At 38.3% G+C, this 18,626-nt stretch overlaps 3 protein-coding genes across 16 annotated transcripts in view; 2 read left to right on the top strand and 1 right to left on the bottom strand.

The window, feature by feature from the left end:
* rdgB (retinal degeneration B) overlaps positions 1–9,675 on the top strand; it is a 28,206-nt gene extending 18,531 nt beyond the window's left edge. For 4 of the 10 annotated variants that reach the window (XM_046625897.2, XM_046625898.2, XM_046625900.2 and 1 more), the window contains exons 6-21: positions 17–395; positions 497–666; positions 1,108–1,137; positions 1,888–1,992; positions 2,081–2,266; positions 2,341–2,503; positions 2,593–2,994; positions 3,080–3,366; positions 3,428–3,580; positions 3,657–3,919; positions 4,011–4,119; positions 4,216–4,372; positions 4,487–4,636; positions 4,717–4,897; positions 4,974–5,248; positions 8,287–9,675. In XM_046625897.2, the coding sequence (XP_046481853.1) occupies positions 17–395; positions 497–666; positions 1,108–1,137; positions 1,888–1,992; positions 2,081–2,266; positions 2,341–2,503; positions 2,593–2,994; positions 3,080–3,366; positions 3,428–3,580; positions 3,657–3,919; positions 4,011–4,119; positions 4,216–4,372; positions 4,487–4,636; positions 4,717–4,897; positions 4,974–5,248; positions 8,287–8,419 (3,143 nt within the window). In that variant the 3' untranslated portion in view covers positions 8,420–9,675. Of the gene's footprint in view, positions 1–16; positions 396–496; positions 667–1,107; positions 1,138–1,887; positions 1,993–2,080; positions 2,267–2,340; positions 2,504–2,592; positions 2,995–3,079; positions 3,367–3,427; positions 3,581–3,656; positions 3,920–4,010; positions 4,120–4,215; positions 4,373–4,486; positions 4,637–4,716; positions 4,898–4,973; positions 5,249–5,974; positions 6,092–6,533; positions 6,740–8,286 lie in introns of all 10 variants that reach the window. The other 6 variants (XR_006883252.2, XR_006883254.2, XM_046625903.2 and 3 more) reach the window with 6 other exon arrangements.
* Positions 9,676–9,993: 318 nt separating this feature from the next.
* On the bottom strand, positions 9,994–13,121 carry Ndc80. The gene is made up of 2 exons (XM_046625922.2): positions 12,633–13,121; positions 9,994–12,508 (listed from the first exon to the last, which is right to left on the bottom strand). Exons 1-2 carry the CDS (start codon positions 12,826–12,828, stop codon positions 10,743–10,745), a joined length of 1,962 nt encoding a protein of 653 aa, XP_046481878.1. The 5' UTR covers positions 12,829–13,121; the 3' UTR covers positions 9,994–10,742.
* On the top strand, positions 13,083–18,172 carry LOC124218948 (uncharacterized). Of its 5 annotated transcripts, none has more exons than XM_046625917.2 (9): positions 13,083–13,215; positions 13,973–14,078; positions 14,234–14,593; positions 14,698–15,045; positions 15,218–15,339; positions 15,419–15,751; positions 15,845–16,269; positions 16,355–18,037; positions 18,131–18,172. In XM_046625917.2, the coding sequence occupies exons 1-8, from the start codon at positions 13,187–13,189 to the stop codon at positions 16,798–16,800; spliced, it is 2,169 nt and encodes a 722-aa protein (XP_046481873.1). In that variant the 5' UTR covers positions 13,083–13,186; the 3' UTR covers positions 16,801–18,037; positions 18,131–18,172. The 5 variants fall into 5 exon arrangements, with proteins under 5 accessions (XP_046481873.1, XP_046481874.1, XP_046481875.1 ...); XM_046625918.2 differs by having other exon boundaries at positions 13,084–13,215; positions 14,701–15,045; XM_046625919.2 differs by having other exon boundaries at positions 13,089–13,289.
* The last annotated feature ends 454 nt before the right edge of the window (positions 18,173–18,626 follow it).

Here is an 18,626-nt window from a genome sequence, read left to right as displayed (position 1 = left end):
ATCATGTTTGCAACAGCGCTTCGAAAAACAATGGTTCGCGCTCATCGTCAAGCGTGGGCTTGGCAGGACGAATGGTACGGTTTAACCATGGAGGACATAAGAGAAATTGAGAGGCAGACGCAACTGGCGCTACAGCGTACAATGGGGGCTGGCGAGTCGGGAGAAGATGCGGCGGACGACGATCAGCTGGATGGAACGGGCAACGTATCCTCGTCTCAAGACAAAGATGTCGCCAAGACTCTTGCCGCTACCTTGGGAAGCATAGAGAAAAACGAAGACCCCCAGAGTCCGGCTTACCTCAGAAAGCAATCAGACATTCCAGTTATCAATACGGCCATGAGTTCGGAAGGTGAATTAAGCCCCGAGGACTCGCCGACGGAATCATCTGCTCCCCGGTAATATAAAGAAGAATAAATCAGAAATATGTTTTCGATATCCGATTAGGATCTTTGTTACGTTTTTGTTTTCTCTCTCTCTCTCTGTTTTCACTTGGCAGACTCATCGACGAAAGGAGCGACGTCAAAAAGACATGGAAGAGGAGTAACCCGTCGCTTCATTCGCCGAGTTCAGCTAAAAGTTTTGACATACAAGTAGCGAATTGGCGCATGGAGAGTATCGTCAGAGAGTCGGAATCCGGTAGCGAGGATGAATTCTTTGATTGTCAAGGTAATTTACGGTTCACTATGTGCGCATTCCGAAACGCATGGCAATGATTATACCCATTTCATATTATAGAATAGGAGTAAGAATTTGGTCGAGCATCGATAGTAAAATAATTGGATGATAGCTAGGCAACACAATTATGTTCAAACTTGCATCATTTTTTCAATCGATCGAGATTGTTTAATTTACGTTGCAACGACTATTATCCTTATTCGTTTTCTTTGCGAGTTCGAAAAAGACGAAGTCGTTTGAATCCTTGCCCGAGGCGATGTCACGGATAGAGGGACGAATATTTGTTGAAAAAAATGATGCCAAGTTTGCTTATTTGCATAATCAATGCGGCATATAATGTAGCACGAGTTAGCATTGACGGATTTGATTATTCAGTTTCTGTCTTTTTATGTGTACTCTCTCTTTGTTCTCTGTCGCACTCCGATACCACAGCTGGGTTCATAATACCTACTATCCACAAAGGTAGGCGATGTAGGTAATAAAATATAGTATAATCATACAAATCTCAAAGACTACGATGCAACTTCGTATACATTAATAAATTATAAAGATGATTATCAAATCGTATCGAAAGGCTTCTTTCCAATCTTGGATTAACATTTGTATGGTAAAGAAATTTTACGTAAAAAATAAAAAATAAATTAATAAACAACCGACCAAGCATTATCGGATTGATATTTTCTGTAAGATTTCAATGTCAAACTTAAACGCAGAGCATGAGACAAAAAAAAAATAAATAAATAAACTTCGCAGCCGCATGCGCCCGCATGGCTAAAAACACACACACGCAATACACTTGGATTCATAGCTTTTCTGTACCGATGTTATAATAACATAAACTATCTTTTGATCGAGATAGTTGAAATTGTCGATAGTATGAACAATTGAGTACAACAATTTTCAAAATCAGAAACTTGTACACTGTTAAAGAGCACTTTCGTTAGTAATTGTTGATATCCATTCATTCTTTATTCAGAAAGTTGAATTATCATTAGACATTTTCTAGAAACGAATATCTAGATTGACAATATTTTTAGTAGATAACTAGAACTAGCAAATAGAGTTAGGATTATGTTACATAATAATAGCAATAATAGTAATAATAATAGTAATAATAATAATAATAATAGTAATAGTAATACAAAAACTGGTACATTGTAAGTAGAGAGACTATGAAAGTAGAAAAAAAAATTTACATTTCTGATTACACAGAGGACTTTGGAGATAATTCGTCATTAGCTAAATGGAGTTCTTTGGATCTTCTAGCTGAAGAGGATGACACGGTTTCTCCGACTGCCGTGACAAGCAATAAGCAAGGTGATTCACAGCTAAAAGATTATCGTCACAATTATTACACTTATCCAGCTATCTCTGCGTCTAGACCCAACTTCGTTTATCCTTGCAGAAGACACAATATTTTCACATTCGTACTTGCAACGCGTGGCAAGCGAAAGGAGCAATAAGCGGTTGTACATTAGGTCTTCGGCCAGCATCGACGTGTCCTGCCCAGCTTCGCCCCAACATTCTCCAACGAATCAGCCATGCAGAACTACCGTTCTGCTCATTGTCTTACATGCCGGAAGTGTTCTAGGTGATTATTACAAACCTGCTTTGTTCCAAACAGACAGAAATACGTGTAAAATGAATTTATACCCTTGACTTCAGATGCCAATGTCGACTTGACGGCGAAAAAGTCGGACATCACTACCTTTAGAGGGGCCTTTGAATCCGTCATGAGGCAACATTATCCCAGTATGGTTGGACACATTGCGATTAAGTTTGTTTCCTGTCCCTCCATATGCACAGAAGTTCTCTGTATTTTGTCGAGGTATTTGTCGATTTGAAAATGTTGCTTGTAATTACTGACGATGCATTTTTACAAAAGAACTTAACGTTGATGTGAAATTTATCTTTCAGCTTGAGCCCTTACAGTTTTGACGTTTCTCCGTCTTGCACCGACGCTCCGCAGGTGACGCACGACACAATTCCTATCGGATCTATTCCATTGCTCGCAACTTGTAGTCCGGATTATCAGGATTCGGTGTCAAGAGTTGTGAGTGGCTCGAATCAAGTATATCAAGAATTTATCAAGAGCGAAGAGGGACGTGGATTCAACGGGCAAATATGCTTCGTCGCCGATTCGGTTGGTTCGATATTAGGATACGACACCCTCTGCCGATCTTTGCAATATCAGTCTAGGCACGACAGTGAGAATAGCATTTTAGAAAATGACAATCAAGTAGGCGAAGATAACGACGGAAACGAGGATGGTAAACATTTGTCGGCTCCCTCTCCGAGAAGAAGGTCTTCCTCGACAAGGTAAAACAAAGATAGATACCTTTTTAATGTTGACGTCGAACCGTACCGTGCTTTGCGATGCTATTTTTCGTTTTTCTTATTTCAGCGATAATTTCAACCACTGCAAATTAGACTTTGAGGTCGGTGAATTCTTTATGTTTGGAAGTCCCTTGTCTCTCGTCCTAGCGTATAGAAAGATATCATCTACCGGAGACAAAAATAGTAACATTCCTAGGCCACTGGTAAATCAGGTTTACAACTTATTTCATCCGACCGACCCAGTCGCCGCTCGTTTAGAACCTTTGATTTCTGCAAGGTTTTCACTTCTCCCTCCAGTTAACGTTGCTCGATATCAGAAGTACCCGCTTGGAAACGGGCAACCGTATCATCTGCGTAAGTATTTGCGAAGGTATTTAAATCCCCGATCGATTGCCAGATTTACATTCGATTTTAGTGGAGGCTGTGCAGACCAATCCGCAACTGTTTGTCGATGGTTTGAACGTGCCAAACACCCCTATGCCTCATATGCGAAGAATGTCCGAGATATCTCTGCAGAGTACGATGTCCGGAGTCGTGGATAACATCCCGTTGCAAGCGATAACAGCCCGTAAGTTTCTAGCGTGTTTGTTCAGAGAGAATCTTAATCGTCGATCAGAGCTTTGTAATGTCGTGAAATATTTCAGTGACGCAGAAGTGGTGGGGGAATAAGAGAATCGACTATGCTCTGTACTGTCCCGAAGGTTTGGCCAACTTTCCTACAAACGTGTTACCCCACCTATTTCACGCCAGTTATTGGGAATCTTCGGACGTAATCGCTTTTATATTAAGACAGTTGGGGAGGTTCGATTTACCGATGCTAGGCAACGAAGAAAAAGAACTCACATGCTTCCGTCCAGGGCAGCCCAGAGAGAAATGGAATAAAAAACGAACGTCCGTTAAACTTAAGGTTCAAATTTTCAGCTTATTGCGGAGTTCTATACCTCGGTTATAGACGAATTTTAATTTTTTTTTTAAAACAAGCTTCGTGTAATTTTCAGAATGCTGCTGCCAATCATAGAGCAAATGATGTTATAGTGAGAGAAGGTGCTCCTCAAGTACTAATAGCGAGGTTTATGTACGGCTTCTTAGATATGATAGCTTTAACAGGTGAAGAATTTAAAATTTAGCCAATCCCGGTGAAACGAATGATTGACAAATTTTTTCGCGTGTCTTACAAATCAGTCATGACTAATTTAATTTCAGGAGAAAAAGTAGACATACATGTAATGAAAGACGCGCCGGCGGGCGAGTGGACTTTTTTGTCTACCGAAGTAACGGACAAAACTGGTCGAGTCGCGTACAAAATTCCCGACGAGAAAGCACTGGGCTATGGAATATATCCTGTGAAAATGGTTGTTCGGTAAAGTAAAGCAGCAGCAGCAGCAGCGAATGACGTTAACGAGTCCCTTTTAGATATGTAGTGATAAATGCATACGAGAACTTGATTACTGATCTACTCTTGAAATCGTTTTAGCGGTGATCATACTTCATTAGACTTTTTCATGGCTGTGATACCACCAAAGACGGAATGCGTTGTATTCAGTATCGACGGCTCTTTCACTGCTAGCATGTCCGTGACGGGTAGAGATCCGAAAGTCAGAGCAGGCGCCGTTGATATAGTAAGGTACGTACACGATTGGTTCGGAAACTTTGAATTGAACAAGCAGTTATCATTCATCGACGAATGTTTCGTTCTGTAATCAGACATTGGCAAGAACTGGGATACCTGATTATCTATATCACCGGACGACCTGACATGCAACAGCAAAAGGTAGTTTCCTGGCTTTCGCAGCATAATTTCCCTCACGGCTTGGTATCCTTTGCCGAAGGTTTGTCGACCGATCCTCTTCGACACAAGGCTGCATATTTAAACACGCTGATTCAGGTGAGACTACCGATTACAATCATTGACGATATTCTTTCGCCGCTGTTATCACGTCAAAGTATTTTCGGTCCGGCAGGAACACGGCGTGATCATTCACATGGCTTACGGAAGTAACAAGGACATAAGCGTATACACGGCAATAAATTTGAAACCGAATCAAATATTCATTGTTGGAAAAGTTTCAAAGAAACATCAAGCATTCGCTACTATACTCTACGAAGGCTATGCCGCTCACTTAAGCGCTCTGACCGCGGTCGGAGGCTCCAGACCGGCGCAAGGCAATGCTCGAATGGTAATACCGAGGGGTCAGTTTGGTCTACCGGGACAGAATGCCTCGTTACGCCGTCGAAGGTAAAATTAAACTCGAAGCTGTGTCGTATATTCGTTAAGGATCTTTGTGTCACACGAATTATTAATCGAATAGAAAATTGAAGTAATAACTGTGTAGCCACTAGCTGTGAATATTTAATATAATCGTTAGAAAGTTATCGGGCCCCTAATAGTTGCAGAATATTTTTAGTGTAAAAAATTTTGTCTAATATTAATTGTTTGAAAATTTATTATAATTCGAATGATTCTATTATATCAGTTGGAGGCAAAGTGTCACAAGATTAATCACTTACATACACGAAGACCATCTGCTTTGAAATTTAATCGCGCAGAGCAGAGTCTTGTGCATTTGTCCCAACAATTTGGGCAATATGTGTTTTAAAGAAAAATGAAACAAACTTGTCGGAAAAATGTAAACGGGGATAATCGATGTGCCACATTGGATAAACTTTTTTTAGATAAACCGATCATGGGGCATGGCGTAATAAGGTGCTTGAATTTTGATGCGGACACCGAATCAGCGTATAAAAACCATCTAATTACGTCATGATTTATGACTGGATTTATCGCATATAGCTCTGATGATTTAAATCATGTACTTTGTCACCGTAATGTTACTCGGAAAAATAGGCCGCGGAATCTGATTATTATCCAAATTCCGGTTACTCGCTATATTTTATTATTATTTAATTGGAGCATGCTATTCGTTGCGTGAGTGAGTGAATGTGAGCCTCGGCTCTGTTCCAGTAACGACACAGCGGTCAACTCGCCGGCACGCAACAGCGTGTACTTAAAGCGGAAAGTCTACCTTAGTCACATCTAACACAAGCCTATTATCTATCTGCAATTAACTTATTCACATTGGTAACTATTTTCTCTGTTTCTCTTCCTATCTTGCTTCGAAATCCCTGCAAATCCTACTCGCGCAGAAAGATCAACCGAAATGAAAAATAACCGACTAAAATTGTCTTTCTATCGGTATATCAAATTCTCAGCTTGGACGATCGGAGGTATTTGAGTTACGTACTGTGTAACTTTTAGAGCAGCCGTTTCCAACCCGTCTTCTCAACCGCGAATCCCAGGTTGGGAAAGGCTGCTTCAGACAACGGGATACAGAAATTACTACAAGTTTTCTCGTTGTAAAAAAGCAACGAGTCGTGCAAGCAATCGCGATTAATATAAATGAAAATCAGTCGAGCAGCGAGGGTCTTTCTGCTAGGAATATGCTGTCACCGCATTTTGCTTACACAGTAGCAGCCGAATGCACTTTAGTGTAACGAGTTGCTTAAAAGGATATTGATTGCAGGTACCTGTTATGAAGATATGTCGTGCGCAGCGTAGCTACTATTTGCTCCCACCAACAGCTGCCTCTACCCTATAATCTGATTTACCGTTTTACTATCAGCCATATTTATGTCCAGGATTTGTGGTTAATCTACCGATTATATATCTCAAGGATAAACTCTTTATTGCTTACTCCCGAAATGAACTGGTCTCACTTTATCGACGAAGGTAAAACAGGATCTGTCCGTGTTGAAAAACTTTTTAGATGAGTGTTCAATGTCTAGATAACATCTGCTCGTACAAATAAACACTGTATAACAGTTCAAAGAAAAGATTAAAATAATCAAAAAAATTAAATCAAAGACCATTAAACTATAAAAAATGCATTGTGGCATTTAATTCATGCACGATGATTGTAAAATAATAATTTAAAGGAATAAAAATAAAAATTTTGGCACACCACAATTCGCGGACATACAACGTATAACTATTCCTTTGCGTTTTTCCATTTCCGATGAATTATATTCGACGATCTTTCACCAATTGACAATGAATGATCACAGCGCTGAAATCCACGCCTGCAAAATTACAACCCGACCAACAAAACTTTTATCTGCAACTGTTCTTAACAGCTTTCGGTCATATCTGATTTGGATAAAAGCATTTGTAAATAAATATTTCCTGATATCGACTCGAATTAAAGAAAAAAATTAATTAAAAATATGCTTGATTTTAAACGCTTCATAGCTGTACAGCAATATTATTTATAACACTTTGTTTTGCCTTGTGATTTACTTCACGCTATCGCACTATTCACACCACTCTTTGTTTCGTAAAGCCTAAATTCTCTAGTCACTAGGGTGACTGTTGTTCAAACAAGATCAAATATCTGAGCTAACAATTATGGCAACATGCAGGAAGACGAGATTTTTGTGCTACATGTTAAAACTTTCATTTCTTGACATAAAGCGATAAACTCTGCATGTCCTAAATATTATAGTCTTCTCAGAGTGCGTAACTGTATTCATTTCATTACTCCGGTAATGATTGTTCATATTTTTTCCCCCATTATACAAAATTTTCCATTCTTCGTTTGCTAAGCAGAGCGCGATTCATGTCTAGGGACTCTTACTATTCCTTAATTACCGTCAAATATCTCTTGACGATTTACAGACACGCATTTTGTTGTACTATATGTATTTTATTATACACCCCATACATACATATATGTGTACCGAAATGAATGATACGGTGAGAAGTAAAAACCATAACTGGATAAAAATTTAACTTTAATGTGAATGTATCCATAGAAGGGGCACCGCTGTTTGTTTGCATATGTCGCACAATTACCAATAGTGCACTAATTAGTCGTTACGTTTATATGAAAAAAAGTTAATAGACAGAGCTTGAATGCAGGCTCAAGCTAATTAGTGCGATCTCTTCGGTCTAGGCTTTATACGCAACACGTACGTACGCAGTATTGAGTCAAGTTACCGGAGTAATGACTGATAAATGTCCGTATCTTAACTCGATCCTGTGTGCAAGAAAGCTTGAATATAACTAAGCGTTACTCCACAGGTCGCATGCCGAAGAAACCCAATAACAATTATCATTCTTCTTTCACGGAGACTTGACTTTTGAAGCACAGTTAACGAACCAGACCAAAGAGTCTGAGAGAAAAAGAAAACGGCATCTCACATTAAACATTTGACTGTCTGTATTTCTGTGGAGTAACGATCGATCGATATTAAATATTAAATTCGTAGCTCTTTCAGATCAGCAAAACGTGCAGTGTCGCATCCGTTGATGGGTGATGTGTGCGTCTTGGAAAGAAGCACAAGCGTCGGACCACCGCCAGCTTCGCAAGTGCCGCAACTGAAAAGAACGATGACCCAGGACAAGCTCTGACGATTCGCACGCTGTCGCTCGTTTTTCGAGTCGAGACAGCAGAGTCAAATTGAAAAGTAATATACGTACAGCTGAACAGAGAACAAAACAGTTCTCGTTACTCAGCTGTCGTACAAAAAATACTTGCTGCGGATAACAGCAAATATATATATATATTTTCTTTTTACGTCTCTGACGTACGTACTTATTTTTTTATGCTACTAAAGAAGGTTTAGCATAGAAATTTTATAAATATTATTTTTTTTTTTTTTATCGCGTCTCCCAACTAATAGACTAGGGATTATCATCTGTTGTCATTCGAGGTTGTCGCAGAGTCTCTTAGGGCTCTTACACGTTCAACTTGCTGCCACATAATCTGGAACGGTGTCCATTTAGATACGCTTATACCTACCGTAGGAACTTTTTGAGTTTGTTTTTGGTGTTGATTAGACATGTATAAATGATAATGAAATGAATCGGTAATAATTATAAAATCGTGGTAGATGATTATTCAATTTGCGTATTAGTTTGCAAGTTGATATGCTAGTCATTTTTCAATTATTATCTAACGAACGATGCAACGTTACAAATTGTAGAATTTTGATCATCAAGATCGTCAAATTTCGGATATCCTTGACAGCTTGACTATACATACATGCATACATACATGCATACATACATACATGCATACATACATACATGCATACATGCATACATGCATACATACATACATACATACATATATAATGTAAAAGAAATTTATAACGACACGGCATCGATGCATTGTAGCGTGTAAGTTGTGAAAACTTGTTGAAACTGTTACCTGAATCTCCCTGTTGTTACTAAAGTAAATCGATCCTACCGATGACGTTATATTGTAGAGATAATTTATAACGGTTTGATCATTATCAAATGTTAAATACCTAGGTAAGATTTTGTTTTTAAATTCGTAGCATGGTTTTGTCGAAAAAGCAGTCACCCCTTCGACTGGTCAATCATAAGCCAACATATTACATAGAAATTAATCGTAATATCACTATCGAGCAAATTCATCACTGTTTCGTAGAACAAAGATAAATTATTTACGTGGGACCTTGTGGTGAATGCAAAAAAAATAATCAACAGCTGTTACATAAAAAAATGTTGGCATAATGACTGAATGATGTTTCGTCACGTAAAGCAAGTTATATTCGATCCTCTTCGATAAGAAAAAGAAAAAAAAAAAGAAAAGAAAAAGAAAAAAACGCGAAAGCACAGCTGTACTATAAATGTATCAATATTTAGTTGTTCTCCCAAGTGTGTTGCATATAACTCTATCCTCGGAAGATATAGTATTCGTTGTTATTGCGCGTCATTATATTGAGATAAAGAATCAATAGTCCAGATACCTGCAGTTAGCTATTTGCATATACATGTGTGAGAATTTGAGAACAATGAAGAAAATCGTTCCAAAAATTATCGATGCAAAGTCTTGGTTGCAATATGAAAAATTTTCTTCAAAATCAACTTGTTACCGAGATTCTGTTTCGAAAATCTGAACGTATCCAGAACTGTGCCGTATTTGCTATTACATATTCTATACCGCGACGTATGAGAAGTTAATTACGTACCTCGTACATATTGACTGTATTCTAACTTTAGCGATAAGGTACAAAAGTAGCTCTATATATTCCTATGTCCATACGTGATTGCAAAGTATTTTAATTATATAAATGAACGATTACTATCAGTGATAATAAAAGTTATATTTTTGTTAGTCAGACTTACATATTGTTATAATTATTAAGTGAACGGTATATTATTCAATGCGACTTGGTTGTTGTCGGAAAATTATTAATTTAATAACGTTGACTTAATGCTCTTTCATTTTATTGACAAATCATCCAACGGTTGATCTTTAATCAAAACTGATCTACCAAAAATATGTACATGTACTTGGATTTTCTTAGAAAATTTAAATAAATTCAGAAAGATAGACGCTTAAAAATAATTTCGTCGCTTTTTTAATCTTCTTAAATACCTTACAATGTGTTCAAAATATCACCCTTTACCCGCAATTTTTTTTTTTTTACGTCTCAACAATACTGCAAGAGCAATGATGGGTACATAAATTGGGACGAAGAAAATAAAAGATTAAACTTAGAATAACTGCTTGCTTATTGAAGTACGAAATTTATCAGTCATACTGGAATTGCATATTCTTTAACATTCAGTAAATAATGTGACGCATAAGCGATACTTTGACTAAACAAAATTATATTACAAGATATATTGCGATAAATATTCACACACACGAGTGATCGTTACTTATTTTAATAACAATATTTTTTGTATCAGGTTGAATTTATTCTGGAGAGTGATCCTCGGAATTTTGGAGATCCGAACCTTCTGTGAAAAGAGCTGCCAATTTGGTTCTGTGATTGGCGAGCGTCTCATAAAACTGCTCAAAGAATAAATGAGCTGATTCTTCCAAATAGGCCTTTCTCCGACTAAGGGCTTCTAATTTTTCTCTGGCTTCTTCCAATTCCCTTTCTTCCAGTTCAGCATTGGGCATTTTGTTCAATATTTCTTTGATATTATGTTTAAGATTTTCCATCGACTCTTTCAATTCGATTTCTTCCGCCTTGGCTGCAGCTTTTATTGCCTTTACAGATCTCTTACATTCGTTTACTTTGGCAAGGCGATTCTGCTTTTTCTCATCAAGCGCCGCTTTCTCCTCTATAAGGCTATCCAATATTTTTTCATCTCTTTCTATTATAGATTCTGTTTTTTTGAGACGCTCTTCTATATTTTTGTGTAAAGAAGACATCAAAGTTACTTTTCTGTTCAGTTCGTCCATGATTTTCGGATTCAGTATACCGGTAACTGGCATCGCAAAGTCATCCAAATCAAGGTTTGATTCCTTAATTAGTTGTAGGTAAATGTCTTTGTTATAACTGAAAACGGCCTTGGTCAAAATATTTCTACTCGAAGCTAGTTTGATATCCAGCGTGTAAATCTCTTTCTCCAGATCATTCAAGTGCTTATCAAATTCAAGCATTTGGTTTCGCATAATGAGACAACGTTCGACAATGTCGTCTCTCTGGACAGCTGACATTGGTTGCGAGTTAATTTGTTCCCTGAGCTCTTCTTGTCTCAATTTTTGCTGCTGTAATGTTTTGCATAGGATTTTACTTTCCTCTCGCAACTGCTCAGCTTCCATTAAATACTTTTTCTCAGCACTTTGTTGCTCCCTGATGCGAGTGTCCTGCATAGCCTCTTCGTTCCTCAAGGCTCTCAATTCTTCCTCAAGCTGCCTTAATTCTTCATCGAGCGCTTGGCCAGTCGCTTTCGCATCTTCCAGCTTCGTTGCCTCGCTTTTGCTCTCTGCAACAGCATTTTCTATATCAGTTTCTGTAACACCCTGCGAGTTTGCAACCTTTTGTAAAAACTCTTCGGTCAGAGCTGCCTCTTCGTTCGGCTTCTCCTCGTTCCAAGCTTTGTAAGCGTTCAACAGAAATTGGAACTTCATTTTGTTGAATTTCGCCCCAGTGTCTGCTTCTAAAAATGGCAAATGATCCAACTGAAAATGATCTGCGGCCAGATCCTTGACTACGCAGCATTCAACCAGCCAAGAGACCCATCCTAAAACCTGAGGCCAGGAATGCATAGCATTTGCAGTTTTTAGCCAAGATTTGGTTATCTGCCCTGGATAATGAAGCTTCTTGCCAATCTTTGGCAGCTCCTCAACGTAGTTCGCGATCGTTAATGCATGCTTGACGTCCAACAGTTTGGCTAGTAAATCTGTTACCTGAACAAAGATCTTGAGCGTTACCGGTTTCAGACTACCGTTACTGTTTAGCAGAGACGTTTGCTCGATCGACCGAAAATAGGAATCAATTTTGCCAAGCATTTCGGCTTGGAAAGCCCTGTCTGTCAATGGTCGATTGTCTTTGCAAGATATCTTCAGGCCTATATTGCTCGCTCTCTCTGCCGACGGCGATCTTCCTCGCACGGTGCTGCCCGATGGTGGATGTAGCGATCTGACAGCGCTACTACTTCGGCTCGTATTTGGAGTAACAGCGTTTGGTTGGGGAGTCCCGTATCCATGCTGAGAGGACTGAATTCTCGCTGGTAAAAAAAAACGAATTAAATTGAAAGTTGCGGATTTTTATGGTGCGAAAGATTTATTCATCTCACGCGATTCTCTTAATCGTTCGGCTAAGCAGCGTGATAATGATTTTTTAGACAGTACCTGGTGGTTTTAAACTTGACTTTCTGCCTTGAACATCGGTTGACGAAGATCTGAAACGCGCCCTAGGAATATGTGTCTCTTCGGATGCAGCTGCTCTTGATTTCAAGGATTGCGTTCTTCTTCTATCCTCTTTATCGATCAGTGATATTCTTACGGGATTTGCCGACAGTCTATCACCTACGGACTTTTTCTCCATCTCTTACGATTAACCCAACTATCCTTACGCCGGAAAATCTTCCCGACAACAAAATATTTGTCTACTTTTTCACTGCGAAGCGTGTTGGAGCGTCGGTTATTCGAGAATTCAAATTCACCGAGCTACGCGCATGATCCAAAAGTCTGCAATAATGATTTAATGGACGAACGCAGCCAATCAACGCGCATAGCTGGCCGTGGTTATGATTGTTCGCTATTGTTCCGCATAGTTGTAGCTAGCAGACGAATTTGGAAGAAGCCGAGAATCTAACCTAACCGCGGTCAACCTAACATAACCTAAACGATGCTCGAAAATTAATTACGGAAGTCTAACCTAATTTTTTCGTGTCATCGAATGGATGTTTAAGATTCCCATTGCCTACTTAATGTTCGTTTACGATATCAATAAGTATAATATTTTTATACTTGATGGGGTTTTTTCAAAATTTACTGTAAATATAGGTAAATAATCCTCCGAGCGATGTAATCAACGTATGTGTAATGTATTTATTAGTCTGATGCATAATGAAAAACATTATTACGTTGCACTTGTTGACAGACAAAATTTTTTTTTACCTCGGAACCGGATATATATTTGAAAAACTGACAATCTTTCTCGATAACGTTTTGATTCAGTATATAAACAACACACCATCCAAGATCCAACATTTGAAAATTAAAAATGTCAAATTCTCTCTGATATTGCCATTGCATGAATTACTTCAAATGGCATAGCGATTTCCAGTTTTTTATCCGTGTCTGTATGTAAGAAATATAGTTAAAATCGATGAAAATCATTGATTCAGATCACTGCTACTTCAAGTCGCGATTTTTCCAATTTATACCGTCAAGTTTCAACCCCATTTAGAACTTTCGACAAAAGTTTCTCATAAATTGAAAATTTTTCACCCATCGTGTACTTGGATTTCTTTCGAAAATGTCGCAATCTTGTCTTCTCACAATGGTACGTGTTGATGCTAATTTACAATCGCCATCGCATGAGAACATGCGTTAATTTCGCTACACAAAACTAAGATGCATAATTTTTCACTCATAATTTATCAGCTATGCTTTCATTTTTATCAGTAATACATTCCTACAAGGGAAGGAAAATGAACAATTAAACAGAAAATTTATCCCTACAGCAATATGAGCAGTAAAGTGAACACAGAAAGAAAAGCCATTGCTCTGAAAAGTAAGAGAGAATCTTCAGAAGGTGATAAACAAGTGGTTCTACCAGTCAGCAAACAGGTTTGTTATCTTCTATGTTTCTTTTTTCTAGACATTAAATAAAGTGGAAAATTTTTTTACGATTGACTATTTGTAGTCCATTTGTTCAGTGGGTCATTTATGCAGAATGTAGAAACAGTAATCTGTGTTATAACGTCTTTATAACATTCTTTCAGCTTTCGAATACAGCACCTCCGGGTGACGTCTTGGTTTTTGATAATTGCAGTACGACGGTGCAAGTAACCGTTAAAACAAAGGGTCGCAAGCGTACTTCCACAATGGTCAGCGGTAGCCCAACAAACCACAAAGCAATTGAGGAAAAGAAAAAGGCAAGTGGTAACGGGGAACATCATCACAATTGGGGAAGAATATTAGGAGATCAAAATCGCATTGCCATGAAACAGAATCTCCAGCAAAGTCTGCAACAGTATGCAGCTAGGACTCATACTTCCAAGTCAACCAGACAGAGTACAACGGACTCCAAGGAGGCCAGAAAATTGCTGGAAGTTCACAGGTCGCAAAGATACGAGCTAGGTGTAAGAAATTTTGTATTAAATCACTAACACTTTGTATCTTACCTGAGCGTTGCTTCGGTGAAAAACCCAAAAACAAACATTATTTTTAACTTGTTATCCTGAAGCAGGTCGCCAGTAAACATCTTGACGAAATTCCCACCAAGCAAGATCCACCGTCCAAAAAGTCTTCCGATCATATGAAAACGCATATTCCTGCTTCCACAATGCCTTCGTCAACCTCAATCGCGAGTAGTATGGAATCCATTGTCGTGGTTGATAGAGCAGTTCAATGCGGAGGTATCTTTGATTGCTCTAACGACAGATTTGGGGTATTCAATCCTGTTCGTACTTTGGGATTCTTGATGAAGGAGCTCGAAGGACTTGTTAGAGATGAGAGATCGAGCAAAATTCTTTCTGAAATGGAACAAGCTCTATTGCGGATACCAACAGAGCCTGGAAAACCGACGCCTGCGGTGAGCTAAATTATTTATTTTACACGTCACAGAGTCGTTGTATTATCCGCAGTTTTTATGTATACCATCAAAAGCTAATTTGCATAAATTTTTCAAGATAGATATTCAGCTACTCTGTTATAAGCAACTCTATTTGTTCAAACTTCTAAATAAGAATTAAAATGATTTTCAGGACGTTGACGCCATAGCACTCAGAGTACAATTGGAAGCAAGTACGGCAAAACTGGAATCAACAAGCCAGAAATTGAATGCAACTTGCGAAAGCTTGCGCGAGCAGAGAGATTCTCTGCAACAGTACGTTCATATCATTAAGTCTTCCATATATTTACTATTCTTATTTAATTTGAGTTTCATTCCTTTTTTCTTTTTGCAGACAAGTTCAAAAGCAGACTTCACTTTTGGAGGATGCCCGACATCGAGAGACAGTGTTGGAATCAGACTTGAAAAGAGTTCAAACGAAACTGGATGAGGCAACAACAATGGCTTCGTCGGCCCAAAAAATAATTAGTGAGTTGAAAGATGATACCAAAAGAATAGAAACGCTGCAGAAAGTTATTGCAGATCTCAGAACTGAACTGAACGACCAAATTGAGCTTGCACAGCAGCGATTTATGGAAGGACAGTACCTTAGATTGGAGAAAGAAAAATTATTAGTTCTATCAGCCTATAAAGATTCGCAACTAGCCCAACACCGCACAGCCGTCAAGTTAGTAGATATATTAAAAATTGCAATCCCTGTATATACCGAATCATTTGTTCAGGTAGTAAATATTTTTTGTATTTGCTCTTAATCATTCAGAGAACTTCAAATCCTGATAACTGAACAACTGACTGAGTTGCGCGAGACGTACAAAAACACAGAAGACTCCCCGGACCGTCACAGCTCGATGCTCCATGCAGGAAAGGCTTGTTCGTCTCCTACGCCAACTTCTTCCGAGCATTCCAACACTATTCAACCCTGGCATGGTCTGTCGGATATTTCGTTGTCAACTGTCGAACCGAACACTCATAATTTTGGTGATCAAAAGGCTGTAACGAGTCAAGTTAAAAATTCGTCTTTTCATGGAGAAATGGCTGGGGATTCGGAGAGGAAGCGAACGGTGAAAGACGTAAAAACACAACTGGAATTTATCAGTTTGCCTGGTGGTGAAACTGGTGAAACTTCGCGTACAATGTCGTTACCTATTTATAAAGGCGAGGAATCAAAACGCCACAGCAATGCAGGTCAGCATGTTGATTATAATAATATGACATTGAAATAGTAACGAAGAAAATAGTACAACATGCTTTGTTTTTTGTGTCTACGTAGGAATCGGAGATGAGGGTGAAGCAAGTTGTGATAAGAGTAATGATTTGTCCGATATTGTTGCTGGGATAGCGGAAGTAGAGAAGCCTACAACAACTGATGAAACGGATGGAAAAAATTTTGAAAAAAGGGATCAAAATGGCATTCGAAGTTTGTTCAAACCAAGAAAGTCTCCATTAGAAAAAACTAGGAAACATCGATCTAATAAAGATCATTCTAGGAATAAATCTGTAGCTAGAGATATTCCCACACAAAATAAGGAATATTCTTCGGGAAATCCAATAGATATTAGCATAAAGGAGCAGTTCCAAAATATCTTCAAAGACATCAGACAACAAAGCCGCATACCTGTTAATATTCCAAGTCCCCCGCGGCATTATCCTCATTCTGACTGGAGCGACAGTTCTTTACCAAGTATCAGTGGTGTTTCAGAATCTAATATTGCTTAGATGCAATAAATTATCTTACTTACCTGACAAAGGTGAGATTGTTCTCAGATTTAACACCGCAAAAACGTTAAAACGTACTACGTAAGTAGAGAACTTGCCAAAAAATGTGAGACCATTTTATTGCTGAAAATGTGTTGATGGTCTCAATCCAGAGAAATTCATTCTCTTTTACGACTAGATGTTGCTCATATTGTCGGGAAAAAATTCGTCAAACAATGGTACTGTTCGAGTACTTCGTTATTATTACATCACAGGTGTACTTTCGAAGCTAAAAACTTGAAAGATAAGCTGTTTATATTTAAATCTATGCACAGTTTTCATTTACATTGTACCTCGAGGTTGTGATATTGATTTTTTTTTCATATATGATGGCTGACTGAGTTTCCAAACCTGTCTCACTCTTCCTATCGTAATCGTCAATTGTCCTTTGGTCAGTATTCTCTTAGTGTGTTTTCTAGAAAATTACGAGAAACGAGACTTGATATTAAAATTTTAAATTTCCTCTTCAAATTTTCTTCAATCTTCTAAGCTAGCAAAATAAAATTAGCAATTATCATTGACTGTAACGTCAATCTTCTTCGCAATTATTGCGACGAATAATATTATTTTTGTACCACTTTTTATATAAAATAAATATTTTTTCCCAATGAACGTCAATCGTCGGTGATTCTTCGATCGACGAATCGTTTAGCGTTGTTCAGGCATGGGTGTACTATTGAATAATAAGTATGTGCGAAAATCAGTAATCGGCGATGCCTTGATGAAGAAAAGATAACTAGTATTCTCCTTTCATCTCCCCCGCCATATAATTTTAAACACGTAAGGTCTACATGGTGAATACTGTCTTTAATAGCAATGATATCAAATTGTTTGATCTTTCAACTGACAGTCTCAGAGGCAGCAGAGTTTTTTCTTTCACTTACACACTATATATACATATATATTATGTTTATATCGTAAAAAGCATCATCCAAGCGGACTTTGGATTGTACGGTATATGTATATGTAAAGGAACATCAATGCCTTGTGTTCAGATTTTGTAGGTATCTGCATATTTCAGTGTTCGTTGTATCTGTGATGTAATGATCGATATGGAAATTACTTTTACGTGTTGTTTTCAACTTTTCGTATAATGAGTATGTCCGGGATCAAGTCGATTCATTCTCAGTCGGTCAGCTGTAGTAGCCCACTCGACATTTCAAGTTACAAATACAACATGGAACCAAGTAATAACAAGGCAAGTAGATGATGACATCTTACTTTTGTAATGGATTATTGATAGCCTGCCGTAAACTTGAGTAGAATTATTAACATTTGATCATTTTTTTAGAGCCATCAGGAGGATACTCTTATCAACGTTTTAAGTGGCGGTGTAAGTGTTTTGTATTCAATCTTATTGCCATACATTAAAAGTATGAGTTTGCAGAGGTCAAGTGTATAAAAAACAAACATATAGTGTATAACAATCTTGTAGCATCTACGAAAAATTGCAATTCATCGTTGTTCGCGATTCTCTTTTTTTCACATAGTTTTGTGATGTTTACAGAAAAAATTTATCGATATCAGTGAAAAGGGCATAGATTTCAATTTCCTTGGTTTCTCGGCTGGTGTCGATGTCCTTGCCGAAAATAAACCAAAATCTGTCCTGGGGGGATTGAAAGCCAAAGTTTCGACCCCGTGGGGCTCGACGGCGTCTGCAGGATTTGAAGGAAACGTAGGGCCGGCTGGTTTGGGTGGAGGGTTGTCAGCTCGTGCTGCTTTAACTCCTGACATAGCAGCAAAGGCAGGCCTAGAAGGAAACATTAATACAAAAGGTATTAATGGTG

This window comes from Neodiprion pinetum, chromosome 5 (genome assembly GCF_021155775.2).
Source record: "Neodiprion pinetum isolate iyNeoPine1 chromosome 5, iyNeoPine1.2, whole genome shotgun sequence".
Classification (NCBI taxonomy): Eukaryota; Metazoa; Arthropoda; class Insecta; order Hymenoptera; family Diprionidae; genus Neodiprion; species Neodiprion pinetum.
The sequence above is the reverse complement of the archived record's forward strand: the minus strand, read 5'-3'. Positions and strand labels throughout refer to the sequence as shown.

What these genes read in the sequence shown, in the direction of transcription:
- Ndc80 (XM_046625922.2), bottom strand. Translation starts at nt 12,828, where the DNA reads ATGGAGAAAAAGTCCGTAGGTGATAGACTGTCGGCAAATCCCGTAAGA. An exon ending in GTCAAGTTTAAAACCACCAG is followed by an intron (nt 12,509 to 12,632) that starts GTACTGTCTAAA and finishes TTTTTTTACCAG; the next exon opens with CGAGAATTCAGTCCTCTCAG.
- LOC124218948 (XM_046625917.2), top strand. Translation starts at nt 13,187, where the DNA reads ATGTTTAAGATTCCCATTGCCTACTTAAT. An exon ending in TTCTACCAGTCAGCAAACAG is followed by an intron (nt 14,079 to 14,233) that starts GTTTGTTATCTT and finishes ACATTCTTTCAG; the next exon opens with CTTTCGAATACAGCACCTCC. An exon ending in CTGGAAAACCGACGCCTGCG is followed by an intron (nt 15,046 to 15,217) that starts GTGAGCTAAATT and finishes AATGATTTTCAG; the next exon opens with GACGTTGACGCCATAGCACT.